This window comes from Vipera berus (assembly GCF_964194415.1).
Source record: "Vipera berus genome assembly, chromosome: 1".
Taxonomy (NCBI): domain Eukaryota; kingdom Metazoa; phylum Chordata; class Lepidosauria; order Squamata; family Viperidae; genus Vipera; species Vipera berus.
In genome coordinates this window covers 134553720-134568422 of record NC_138202.1, presented here as the reverse complement: position 1 = coordinate 134568422, position 14703 = coordinate 134553720, and the positions used below count along the sequence as shown (strand labels likewise).

The 14703-nt window shown below is 38.5% G+C and overlaps 1 protein-coding gene across 2 annotated transcripts in view; it reads right to left on the bottom strand.

Moving 5' to 3' along the window:
• Positions 1–2734: 2734 nt before the first annotated feature.
• Positions 2735–14703, bottom strand: part of CCDC93 (CCC complex scaffolding subunit CCDC93) — a 43049-nt gene continuing 31080 nt past the window's right edge. For both annotated transcript variants that reach the window (XM_081314625.1, XM_081314626.1), the window contains exons 19-23: positions 12190–12272; positions 9504–9541; positions 6467–6551; positions 5439–5552; positions 2735–4183 (exon numbers count right to left, since the gene is read on the bottom strand). In XM_081314625.1, coding sequence (XP_081170751.1) covers positions 4130–4183; positions 5439–5552; positions 6467–6551; positions 9504–9541; positions 12190–12272 — 374 coding nt within the window. In that variant the 3' untranslated portion in view covers positions 2735–4129. The remainder of the gene's footprint in view (positions 4184–5438; positions 5553–6466; positions 6552–9503; positions 9542–12189; positions 12273–14703) is intronic.

The following is a 14703-nucleotide window of genomic DNA, read 5'->3' as shown; positions in this document are numbered from 1 at the left end:
CATAGAGAGCCTGCAGATGTATTTTCAAGAGGATAGAGACAAACTCTTAAAAAAAAAACCACAACCCAATAGGAATCATGAAGTGCTGAGTATCAGCTTGAGAACTCAGTCATCCTAAAGCTACAAAAGGAATTTTGGATTAATAATTGAATGCATCTGGCAGGTACTGAATTATTGGAAGTTGGTGAAACTTATTGAGAAGAGCATTCCAAAGATATCCAATACTTTTGAGAGCTTTGTCTGTTATCTAGAAGCTAAGCTCTAAGTTACTGCTAGAGAAATCTGCAGGTATATTTTCAATAATTTGTTGTTGTTGTTTTGCATTTAAGCCTATTCACCAATAAAGACAGGTTTGTTCATTTCGTGTTTACCCATTCAAATGGTAACAAAATTGTGAAAGCATCTTCTTGAAAAATATTTGACCAGTTCAGAATGTCCTAGTTTGGTCATAATAATTAATCACATTGTTATTATGTACATTTTACATACCAGTGTGAGGATTATTTCTTAAGATATAGGAGGAACCTGCCTCACTTTACATTGGGGAGGACTGTGTAGAGAGAGTTTCCTCCTTTAAATTTCTGGGAGTCTACCTCTGTGAAGATCTGACCTGGAAAGTTAACACAACCCAGGTGGCTAGAAAGGCCCAACAGAGGCTTCACTTTCCCAGGGTCTTGCGGAAGAACAGGGTAGAACAACGGCTAATGACCTTTTACCGGTCTACTATAGAGAGCGTCCTCTCATATGGTATTGTGGTTTGGTATGCTGGTCTGACAGCCGCGGACAGGAAAGTATTACAGAGGGTAGTCAGCACAACACAAGACATTGTGGGCTGTTCCCTGACACCACTGGATGACATCGCCAGGGCTCGTTGCCTTGGAAGAGTGAGGAAGATTCTCAGGGATGACACACCCTGGACGGTATCTCTTTACTCTCCTACCATCCGGTAGGAGATATAGGAATATAGCCAGCCGTACCAACAGGCTGAAAAATAGCTTTTATCCGTGGGGTGTTAGGCTTTTAAATGGGACATAATCTCTGTGAACCTATGCAGAATTGACTTGGGAGGCCGGTGTGTGGTGTAGTTGGTTCACATGGTGTGGTAGGATGGAGGGATTGTTGTCACTGTGTGTTGGGGGGGAGAGAGCACGGGGGGGGGGAGGCTCAGCTAATCTCAATGTACACATGTTGTACTTTGACAATAAAGGTTTATTATTTATATAATTAAGAAAGCAGCAATTACTTATCCTGATCTTCAGTCTTTGCTTCAGGTATCCCGAACGGAACCTATCAGAATGGTATATAGGTACTCCTCGAGTTATGACCACAATTGAACCCAAAATTGATATTGCTAAGTGAAAGATTTGTTAAGTGAGTTTTGCCCCATTTGACAACCTTTCTTGCCAGCATCGTTAAGTGAATCACTGCAGTTGTTAATAACACGGTTGTTAAATGAATCTGGCTTCCCCATTGACTGCTTGTCAGGTCACAAAAAAGTGGATCACATGACCCCAGGACATTGTAGCTAGTCATGCATATGAGTCAGTGGACAAATGTCAGAATTTTTATCATGTGATCATGATTGTGTGAAAAACGGTCCAGTCACTTTTTCCAGTGCTGCTGTAATCTTGAACGGTCACTAAATGAACTGTTGTAAATTGAGGACTACCTGTAATTAGTCCACCTTCCTTTAAGATGTCAGAGCTGAGATATAGATGACACATTATGTCATGTTCTCATGTGTGGGGTTTTACATGACTTCCACCATCACCTGGATTATATTTATAGCAGAGGGCAGGAAGAACGTAATGACAATTTTTGGCAGTATTCATACCTCCTCACCTCCAAGTAAAAGCATTTTCAGATTTTTATTGGGGAAATTAAAACTCAGCTCATAAAGCGACAACTGTTATGTCTCCTAGGCAAAAAGCAATTAAAGCTATTGCACGTTAGAGGGATTAAGTATTTAAAAAGCAACAGTGTATCAATGCTTGGATTATCAGTTTGGAAAAGTTAGCGGTTTGGCACCATATCTTGTCTTCAGAACAATGCATTTCATTTTCGTTTTGAAAAGAAGTAAATCCATAAAAAGCCTGACTGCAGAAATAAATGGTGAATGGTTGGCTTCGGCACCATTTAGCATTGCTCCAAGAAATTAGTGCTGGAGGCTACTTTACATATTATCTACAATGGGAAATGTAAAGCAAAGCTAACATCTTTGCTTTTTGTATTTAGATGACATTTGAGTAATAAACATGTATAGTATTGCTGTTTCAGCTATTAGCATCTAGTGCATGGGTGTCAAAACTCGATCGGGATGCTTTTTGCCTTTGCGGAGCGTGGTTTATGCATTTATAGCATATTTCTAGCATATAGCATATAGCCTTTATGCATTTATAGCATATTTATAGCATATAGCATATAGCCCACAGGCCTGCCAGTTTGACACCCGCAATTTAGTGGATGTCTGGATTTTTGAAGGTAACTTGAATAACCAATAAATATGATATCTAAAGGAATCCAAATTTAATAAGGGAATTTACTTTTACAGAGTTCTTTTTGAAGCCCTTAACATTGTGCCGATTTGTAAATTATACTTATAATTGGTATTCTTTTTCTGGTATTTCAGACCTTAGCTGAAAGCTTGGATTGCAGACTTTTCAGCTCACTTTTGAGTAACTGTTGTACTGACAAATGATACCTCAAATTATTTTAGTTTAATGTGGAAATTGAAGGCTTCAAAGGCTTATTGAAATGAGTTAATAGATTGTTCCCTGTTTTAATTTCTCAGCCACATCAACAGTTACAACACCTGGTGGACCTTGGCTGATCTAAAAATTTAAACAGGGTCGCATCTAGTTAATGTTTCATAGAATCCAGGGCTGGGAATAGGCTGGAAAGCTGAAAAAACATCTCGGAAAACAACTGGAAAACTATTTCTCTATCAAGCTTCATGGACATGTCTCAATGAGTGACTCAGAACCAAACTTTGAATGAGACTTTATTTTTATTAGTTTTCTCACTGAAGAATACAGGTAATACAGACTGTGGTACAATGTTTTATAGTACTGTAAATGCAGACTCAACTTTTTTTTCACTGCCCAGAATTCCTTCTGGTAGATGGATAATTATATACATTTGCTTAGTAAATAAATACATTTAAAAACATCTGCAGATCTTCACCAGCTTCCAAAGGAGCAACTTCACGGTTATATGACTTTTCACAATGTTACAAGGACCAATGCTCAGAATTTAAGTCAGATGAGTTGCAACCCAGGTGAAAAATGGAAGACAGACACAAGGAAACATGTTAGTTCCAGGAAATTTAATATGTCCTAAAAACCTTCCTCCCTATTCCCTACCTTATGACTTTCCTTCCCTGTTGAAAAGAAACAAGTTGATCAAAGCAATTTCCCACCTTCAAATAACCTGCATTATCCAAAACCAGTTTCCACTATTATCGATGGCGACTGTTTAAAACAAAATTCCAGGGTTGAAAGGCAGATGACAATACAGGAATATTAAATCCTAATTGCACAGTGAGGGTGTGCACGTATGTGTGTGTCTGAAGGTGTGCTAGTGATTCCCTCCCTGGTATGACACCAGAAGTGCCCTCTACTAGCTTATAGGGCATTTCAGATTCAGGATATTTATTGTACCTGTCAACTGAATGAAAGTTGAATGTTACTATTTGGGCTAAGTAAAATTGTTCTTGCTTGAGACTCACAGATTCAAAAAGGAACCTGACTGCCATGTTATGAAGTAAACATATACGCACATAGTAACTGTTGCCTAGAGGGGTAAACTTCAAATCCCTTTTTGATCATTACTTTACCTGTGGATTATTTCCAGGGTTCAGTTTTGCTCCTTATGCACACAAGAGGGCCAAACAGAGCACTTGTAAACCCTTTTTCAATATGGTAAGTTGGCCAAACAAGTTAGAAGCTTTTGTTTTACATATTACTCATTTGTTCTCTGCTTCAAACATAATCCGTGTATTGTATCTGAAATCTTAACTAGTGCAAAGATAATATCAGAGAGGATTACATTTTTGAATGATACCGAAAAATGTGTGAGGAATAATGAACTTGATCACAGGAAAAAAACAAAAAGCTTCTGCTGAAGTTCTTCAGGGACATCTGGCCTTCAGTTTTGACAAAAGCATTTCATTTTTGCGGCATTCCTGTTGATGCAAAAGAAACAGGTGGGTCTTCAAAACATGAAAGAGACATCTAGGATAAGCAACAATGCTAGTCCTGCCATCCCAGGCACCACTAGTAAGATGCAATTCACACCACGTTCAATGGAAGTTCCTTCTCAAAAGTGATTGTTAGTGTTTCGAGATGGCTGTCTGCTTTGATCAAATTCCATAAGCATGAGAATCTGAAGCAAGGGAATTTGACAGGTCAAAGGTAGAAGGAATGGAAAAGGGATCAATTTGGTCTGTGTGAATCATGTTGAAAAGTACGAGACTCTCTGAAAAATCAATGTACCCCTAGACAACAGTGCCTTCTAGATTAGATTTTACTAGGTATAAGCAACCCATTGACATCATGCAGCCCCTCCCATCCTATTTTGTTTGCATTTTTTCCACTTTTCAATGGGGTGGGAGTGAATCCATTTGTTTTCCAGAGGTCTCCCGCTTCCACTTTCTAAACATAAGAATCATGGGGGGGGGAATGGGTCCAAAAAGTTGTCCTTTCCTATGACATCATTATGGCTTCTACTCTGGTGTGTGCATTGGTGTGTCTCTCCTAAACATGCCCACTGAGCCCTACAGAGTTCTATCCATGTTCTTGTGAAGAAGCCAAGATGAAAGCGGTCAACAACACACTAAATAATGAACTATGATCTATAAGCCAGAATGGTTTGGGTTGAGGCTATATGATAAGCAACAAAACCACCCAAAAGTCACTTGTTCAGATAGATGGCTATAGAAATCAATCAATCAACCAAACAAATAATAACCTAAGTTCTGGTCTATCATAATATATTAACCCAACTATCCCACACACTGCTTTCAGATTTTAACTACCAATATTATTCCATTGATTTCATAGACTGTTTTATGTGACATTAGATGATAAAGAATATATGGCGGTATCAAAAACCTTGCTGAAAAGCAACCCTCTTTTAAAATATTATCAAGCTATGATGTATCATATGTAAACCAACATCAAAAGTAGTTTCTGTTTCTTCATGTAGCATGAAGTAACCATACTGTATTAACCTAACCCATTGAAAGCTGGTTTAAGGAATGACCTGAGATCTCTGAATAAAGTTTTGGTTGTGCACTGTCTATTATATAGCTGACACATGTTGCTGATTGTTCTTTCCTTTCTAAACCTCAGTAGAGTATCTGGTGTGGCAAGATGCTCAGAACTCTTGTAGAGAAAATATAAATTACATCAGTTCCATAACCATCACCCCTCTTTTACCTCTTTAAATTCTTTGACTGTTTTGAAGTAAAGTCTCTGCTTCTCTAGTAATTCCAAGTATTCATCATTTAACTGGTCCCTTCTCATTTTGTTTTCTTGTTTTTTCCTCTCCAACTGTTGTAAGGAAAGGAAGAGAGAGAGATGGCACTATGCAACACTATTCAATACACAATAACTACACCAAATCAAGCAATATATAAAAACAGAAAATTAAAACTTTCAGGGATTTTTTCTTTTTCTTTTTCCTCTTTCCCTCCCACCAAAAAAAAACCAAACTACTGTTCCACATTACCTTAATCTATAAACCTTTAAACAGGGAAATGGGGGAAAACAGGCAGGCCCTGAAAGATCGCATAATAAAGTTCTCTAAACTCTTCAGTACCCTAACTCTGTTGTAACTTTCCTTGCTCCTTCTGCTTACAAAAAGAAAAAACTCTTGAGACTCCACTTTTATGGTCCATATTCATATGAAAATCTAGATCAAAGGGACTTTTACTCTTCTCTCAAAGGCAGTTTCTGTCCTACCTGAATCCACAATGGATCAAATGAAGTTTAGCCAGAGCAAAGCAGAGAAGATTGTGCTTGATTCAAGCACTGGTTACTTTGAACTACGACAGTTAAAACTGATTGAGTAAAACTAAATGCTTTGCAATATCATCCAGTTTGTTAATTTACAGCAAGGGATCATGTTCAAATAATATGTGGTGCAGGCACATATTGAACAGCCTATCTAATCCAAAACAATCTATAATTCTTCTGCCAAGATGAATTGTCCTTCCTCAGTGTAAAGGTTTTGACAGACCCTATCCAGCCTCAGATACCCCCAGTCAAGGCAATATTTTCTGTGGCTGAACAGCTTTTAACCCTTCCGTTGAAATTTGCTCTTTTGAAAATGTTTATTCTAGTTCAATTCTCTGTAGCACATTGAAGTATGGTCATATTTAGAGCAACTGAAAGAGAACAATTCTACTGACATTTGAAAAAGGAAACATGCACACATATCAAATATCTGAAAAAGGTTATCTAACCTTCATTCGATTCTGTTTAATTCCTTCTACAATCTGTTCCATTTGTCTCAGAAATTGGTCTCGAGCACTAGGGGAAGCCATGGCTCTAAAAGGAAAAGCAAATGTTTTAGATGATGGACAGAAAGACTGAGACTGGAAAAGTGAAAAGAGAGATATTTTTGCCCACTTTATTTTTCTACAGCAATATACAGTTAAAGAAGGATAGCATACATATATGTGTATGTGTATATGTTCATTCTACTCTTTTTATGTAGTCTTAATTTTTCTGCCTTTTACAAGTCCCTGCAATTTTCTTGGCAAGGTTTTGAGAAGTGGTTTATCTTTGCTTGCTTCTTAGGGCTGAGAGTTTTGTGCCTAAGGTGAGACTAGAATCATGGTCTCTTGGCTTAATACTTTAACTACTATACCAAACTGGGTTTTTATGTAGTCAGTGGAGTTATCCTAAGCTTATGAATTCTTGGATGATAATAAACCAATGTTCAGAATGAAAAGTAAGATACGGACTTTGTTTCCTTAAAACATTATTTGGAGATAATATCTTGCATCTATGAAAAGCAGTACTGAAAGTTTAGGGCTGCCAAATCTACAGCCCATGGTCGTATCTGGCTGTCAAATCATTTTCTGAAGCCCTCCAGAATACTTTGTAGGCACTGAGATACCACTTGGTAAGCAAAGGCACTGAACACCACGTAGATATCCAGGATGCGCAACAGGGTAACTTGCTTCAGTCCCGTCCAATGGATCTCCCAGCCTAGGAGGGTATATATAGTTAAATGGTCTCAGGGATAACCTCAAAGCTGCTCACGCCCAATAGCTCCTGTTCTCACACTCTGTGGCAGGTAATGCCTTCAGGCAGAGAAAAGGAGGAAGTGAAATTTCGTCAGGGAGGACAGGCAGGAGATTGAGACTGCTACAAGGAGAGGCAGTTGAAGGGGAGGAGTCTGGCCGTCCCTCCATACTACTCCCTGTCTAAGGCAAGGACTGGAAAAGATAACAAGCAAGCAAGGGACAAAACTATCACTCCAGTCAAGAAGAGACCAGAAAAACAAAAAGGCAGGATTTGGGCAGCTCAATGAAGGATACTTTTTCTACATTTCCTTCCTTCCTTCCTTCCTTCCTTCCTTCCTTCCTTCCTTCCTTCCTTCCTTCCTTCCTTCCTTCCTTCCCTCCCTCCCTCCCTCCATCCATCCATCCATCCATCCAGACTTCTGGCAACTGCCTGAAGTTTTCTTGGCAACATTTTCAAAAGTGGTTTGCTTTTCCCCAGGGCTGAGAGGTGTCACCCAGATGGCAAGTTTCAAATTTCACAAAAAACAGAATTGTTGTTGTTGTTAATTTGATAAGTGTATGATTAACAGCATGCTGTGATACTTTTCATTCTCTTTTATTTTTCACTTGTCAAAGTCCTTTGTATCAATTCAGAAATATAATGAGGCTTTAGTGTGGCAACCTTCCAGCTAGTGGAAGTAGTTCTCATGGGGCACCCATGGTGATTTAAGTTTGAGACCCCGGTTTAACAAGTGCTCCAAATTATGTTCAATGAGCATAAAGAGCTCTTACTAAAACAAGACAACCTGGCAGGCTAACACTCAGGAACCCCATGAAATCTTTCTGTTTGCAACAAAAGTCTCTGTGTGTTTGCAAACACAAGCATGACCAATTATGGTTTAGCTGCAAACATCCCTAGGGATTTGTTTCTTTAAGTGGTATATCTGCAAGCCAACCTTTTATGGTTTCTTGAACGATGTACAAAACTGACATTGTTCTTAGTACCAGCCATGCTGCCTGAGGACAAACAATTTTACTTATGTGTAAATAAAATATTTACACATAAAATATTTACACGTAAAATATTCAGAAGAATATTGCTAAAGCACAACAAATACATGAAAGCCAGTTTGGGGTAGTGTTTAAGGCACCAGGCTAGAAACTGGGAGATAGCAACATGTCAGGAGTCAAGAACAAAAAACCAAATAGAATCATTTTCTATTTCTCCCTGGAAGGCAACAAATAGCACACACACACACACACACACACACACACACACAATATATATATAAATATTATTTATTTTAACATTTCATCTTTAAGACATCTATCACCTTATAAATTTTCCCAGCTTTAATTTGCATTAATATTAAAGTTAAACGTTTGAAGTTTCTCATTTTCATGTTTCTAGGTGACCCCTCTTCCCTTTATCACAGTTCTCTCCAGTGCCTAATAATCTAGATACACATCCTATCTATCTCATTTCCATATCAACAGGTTAATAATACAATATAATATTCTTGTTTTCATTATAATTTCCACATACCATAAATTCAATAACCAAAATTTCTCCAATTTCAACATTTAATACATCTTTTTTCTTCTCCTTTATATCTTTTGTCCACCGGTTCGAAGGGAATGCAGGCACTAACGGGGGAGTCCCCCCCCCCGCATTTCTGCAAAATCTCCTTCTTGCTGGTCGCCCCTCCAGGGCGACTCTTTGGCCCTTTTAGGACCCCCCAGCGATGTGAAACTGAATGTGGAAGACAAGAGCCATCCTCCAAACGCTCCAAATGGCGGCGTTGGCAAACCGGAAGCCCTTATTTATCTATTTATTTTTATCTTGCCTTTATTACTTTATAAATAACTCATGATGGCAAACATTCCTAATACTCCTCCCTCCTTTTATTTTTCCCATAACAACAACCCTGTGAGGTAGTTTGGGCTGAGAGAGTGACTGGTCCAAGGTAACCCAGCTGCCTTTATATGCCTAAGTGAGACTGGAATTCACAGTCTCTTAGTTTTTAGGCCAACACTAATCTAATTAGCCACTACACCAAACTGACTATACTTTTTAAAAATTCAGAGAAAAGTAGCAGGAGTATATTTTGCACGAGCAACTATTGGATAGAGTTTTATAATACATACTATGATATACTGTAATATATGTCTGAAGGCTTTAAAAGTGTTTCTTAAATTGAAATTGAACACAAGAAGTCACGAAATTATGCTTAGCCCAAAGGAAAAAAAATGTGATTAGTTTACTTACTGCTGGAAGTTATCATGAACGGAATTAAGCAAATTAACCTGAAAAAGGCAAAATATAAAGTTTTCCACATAAAGTCATTCAAGCAATAGATTTGTTAAAAAGCAATTTATATATGATTGTATATTATACAATAGAGTACTGATTACATAATTATTGGCAAATGAACGTGTGAATTCTTCATATCCTGGATTGCAAAAAATGAGAGGTAATTCTTGACAGCTTATTCATGCATGCTTGCAATCATTATGGCAAGAATATTTATCTATGAACCAGCCTTGTGTTACTTTGATATATTAAATGCAAATACTGCATGCTATCACATTTCCAGCACTATATAAAATATGTGCTGGCAGGAGATTTAGATTATCAGTCTAAAATATCCAAATATGTATTTTATTTACAAATATGCCACTGTTCAATAGCAGAGATATTTAGATAAACATAACATAAACATAAATATTTAGATAAACGTAACTATAGTATACTACAAACAATTTCTCACTTACTTTCCTAAACAACCTAGAATAAATTCAAAAGCCAAGTTAAAAGGTTCCTAGATGTGGAAGTATAAACAGCTATACAGCCAGAGGAGTACAAGCTAAAAAAAAAGGATGAATTCTGAGAAGAAGGCTGCAAAGTTTATCATTATTAATCTTAGAATCATAAAATACTAGATTTACTGATTTATCCTCAGAACAGAATTCCACTGAAAGAGGATTAATCTCCTAATGAATTAGCAGAACAGGCTAAAGCAGGCCAAATTGAATAATTTCTTAGTAAAACAAATTATGTTGGGCAGTATTCCATCTGTTTTCTTCCAAGGCTGAAGTACCAAAATTAAACAGCATCTATGAGGAAAAAAAATAGAAGAATTCCCAACCAGCACCGTAAGTTATACAGTTATTGTCATGCTCCGGCTGAAAAGCCCGATCAAGCAAAACACCAGAGTCATTGCCTCCTCTAATGTAAACTTTTTTAGGCAGTAACAAACCGGTAGAATTGAATGGAAACTAGCTCTGAGGAAATGGCGGAAAGCAGATAATTAAAAGAGTAAAACTTTCTCTCCCCTCTCTGACAGTTCAGGTCACATTGTCCAATACATATTCCAGTAATTGTTATGAGAAGAAACTTCAGTTCACCAAATCAACTCTTCAACAGTTTTGGCTTTCAGATTGATAAGGGACCCCTGTGGATCCCAAACTCTCCCTACGCTCACCCCCATACTGTAGGCAAGCAAGAAGAATTACAGCGGTCCTAAAGGCAGTAGGTTTCATAGCTTGACAGTTATATGGCATAATCTAGACCAAGGGACACGGTGGCTCAGTGGGTTAGGACACTGAGCTTGTCGATCAGAAGGTCGGCAGTTTGGCGGGTCGAATCCCGAGTGCCGCGTAACAGAGTGAGCGCCTGTTACTCGTCCCAGCTTCTGCCAACCTAGCAGTTCGAAAGCACGTAAAAATGCAAGTAGAAAAACAGGGACCACTACGGTGGGAAGGTAACAGCGTTCCGTGCGCCTCTGGCGTCTAGTCATGCCGGCCACATGACCACAGAGAAGTCCTCGGACAAGCGCTGGCTCTTCGGCTTTGAAGCGGAGATGAGCACTGGCCCCTAGAGTTGGAAACGACTAGCACGCATGTGCGGGGGAACCTTTACCTTTACCTTTAGACCAGGGGTAAGCAACCTTGGCTGTTTTATGACTTGTGAACTTCAACTCCCAGAATTCCTGAGCCAGCATGGCTGAGCTTGGAAACCTCTCTCTTTCCCCTCAGCATGGCTGACTAGGAATTCTGTAAGTTTAAGTCCACGAGTCATAAAAGAGCCAAGGTTGCCTACCCCTGGTTAAGACTTATCCTCTTATTCCTCCTTGTACCAGCACGTGGACTTTGGGTCTAAGACAACTCATCCACAGGATAATTTGCCATGGCCAACTTGCCCCAGGACAACTTGCTGTGGGACAAAAATTACATACTACTAAAGAAATGGTGAAATGGAATAATTAAAGGAAGGATGCAAAAGGAGGAGCAAAATGAGGTGTGAATAACAAGAATGAAAATAATTTATAAATTGTTTTAAATAATTAAATAAATGGAAATGGAAATGGGCTGGTCAAATAGGAAGAACAACTGATGGCAGGTGGATCAAGGCAGTCATAGAATGGATCCCACTTGATAAAAAGCGTCCACGAAAGAGACTAAAACAAGATGGATTGACGACATCAGCAAGTATTATAGGCCCAACTGGCAAAAGAAAGCTCAGGACCGTATAGGTTGGAAACATGCGGAAGAGGCCTTCATCCTGCAGTGGATAGACAATGGCTAAAATGAGGAATTAAATACAATTTTTGAATTGTCCCATGGTGAGTTGTCCCGTGGCGAATTGTCCTGTGGTGAATTGGCCGTGGCGAACTGTCCTGTTCTGTGGACATCAGTCACACACTGATTCACTGAGAAATAATATTACGGAACCTATCTTTATATCCACACCATTAACAATATTTTTAAGCAAAAGGTTGTTTGTTTTACAAATTCAGAGTGTACCCCAATATAATTTGTTAATAAGCAAACATAAAGTGTATTTTAGTTCTAAATAAGCTAATATAGGATTTGCAGCCTTGGTTATTTCACAATATTATCAATGTCAAAAAATAGGCTTTGTGTTTTCCCCAATTACTGTTAATCTTACTTACCTCTTTTTCCAAATACACCTTTTTATCGTCCAGTGTGTTGTAGAGGGTAAAAAACTGCTTTGTTTCTTTGTGCGTTGCTGATACTGTGAAAAATCAAGAATTCAGAAAAAACAAGACAAAAATGTAGCAGACCGCAACTGATTGTATATTTATTTAGTTTACAGCCCACCTTTCTACTCCAACAAATATTCAAAGATGCTGAAACAAAAATTAAAACACAAGGAAAATTATTTCAAAATGCAGATGAAAATGAACAGTGAAACAGCTTCCAAATCATTTAAGAATTAAAAGTCTAGATCAGCGTTTCCAACTTTGACAATTTTAAGATATGTGGAGTTCAGATCCCAGAATTCCCCAGCCAGCATATACCTTTCCTACAAGTAGTCCCTGATGTACTACTGTAATTGGATCTGGCAATTATGGTTGTAGTTGACAATTAGATGACAACTGTAAAGCAATTTGAAAGAATCACTTCTGATCCAATTTTACGACCTTTTTTGCAGCTGTTGTTAAGCCCAAGCAGTGGTTGTTAAACGAACAGTGAGGACCTTAAGTGAACCTATTGTTCACATGATGATTATCAGGACTGAAAGTTTGTATTCACCTTTGTAGTATTTTGATTCATTATGTTAAAGGGGTGTTTCAATCATGCGTTCAAGATGTTTTCTTCTCACAGATCACCACTGCTTTCTTCATATTTTTATATACCATTAAAATAGCACCTTTTCTATACTTAAATGTTCAGAATGGGATCGAATAAAACCATTCCATTTAAGAGAACAACTGTATTTAAGCAGGCATTCCCCTGGGGCCTGTGTTTAGAAGTGCATCCATTTTGGTGTAATTGTTCCTACATATAGTTCTGTTTCCAAAACAGAGTATTACTAAATTGTATCCTTGGTCTACACCAGGAGTCCCCAACCTACGGGCCATGTGAGTGGGGATCTGGCACACTCGCACATGTTCGCAACACGACTCTTGCAAGTGGTGGGCGGCATTGCTCACAGCCCCCTCGTGTGAGCAGTGAACACATAACCATCCCCTCTTCTCCTTTTTCCACCCCCCCACCCCCGTGCTGGGCTGCCAACCTGGAAAGGTTGGGGAACTCTGGTCTATACCATGGGTTTTGCAATTCCCCCAATCTTAAACAGCTCGTTTGAAATGATTGCATTTAAATTTTACAGGCAATTTATAATATATTCACCAAATTATTAAAGAAACCCGCTAGTAAAATCGTAAATTTTGAACTATCTAAAATTATGATACCCCAATTTGGGACTAAGCATCAGACTATAAGGGACGCGGTGGCTCAGTGGGTTAGGACACTGAGCTTGTCAATCAGAAGGTTGGCAGTTTGACGGGTCGAATCCTGAGTGCCGCATAACAGAGTGAGCGCCTGTTACATGTCCCAGCTTCTGCCAACCTAGCAGTTCGAAAGCACGTAAAAATGCAAGTAGAAAAATAGGGACCACTACGGTGGGAAGGTAACAGCGTTCCGTGCACCTTTGGTGTCTAGTCATGCCGGCCACATGACCACGGAGACGTCCTCGGATAAGCGCTGGCTCTTTGGCTTTGAAACGGAGACGAGCACCAGCCCCTAGAGTTGGAAACGACTAGCACGCATGTGCGGGGGAACCTTTACCTTTACCTTTATCAGACTATAGCTGCAACTTTTTTCTGTTATGAAAACCATCCATGATTGTTATAATGGATTTGTATTAAAACCCCAAATATCTAGTCCTGATTTATTTCCTATCCATTCTCAAATTGTCCTATATTCTCCTCCTATATATATAGTCTTGTTTGGCTCTGTTATTGTATTTTTTTTCTTTCTCGGAGTTTGTATTTTAACGTTGTAAATAAAATAAAATAAAAAAGGGGAAAAAAACTAAGCTGGCAAGTAATCAGCCAGTCTCAAAACACCAGGCAATAGATCTTAACATAAAATCAACATTCTGTGAATTGTAGCTCACATAAATTTATTGGAAGTGACAAAACCTCAGCTTGTAAAGCAAAAATGGTTATTCTAAATGATTTGCAATGCTCGTTTAAGTATCTATCAGGCAGGCAAAAGGCAGAATTCTCCTAAATCATCCATTCACTACATTAAGCACAGCCAAGAAAAGAAGGCATCTGTTCTGGAGCAAAATAAGGTAGATTTTGACAGAAAACACTCTTCAGGCTATTAATGGTAGTATTGGAGAGCCTGAAAAGGCATAATAGTAAAACTCATATATTATTTTGGTGTGGCTGCTGATCAATCATATCCGTGCATGGCTATGCACACACAAATGGACCGAACAGATCAATCTGCTCTGGTATATTTTTATTGTCTCTTACTGTGTGGTTCTACTTTACCACATTCTTTACTTCCATGTCTATATGTATACACACACACAAACGTTATTTTTAACTCGTTGCCCCAACAGCTTTTGAGGAAAGGTGATTCATTTTTCTTATTTAAAGTAGTTTTTAAGGATAAGCAATGAAAAATGCCAAACTACAACTGCAGAC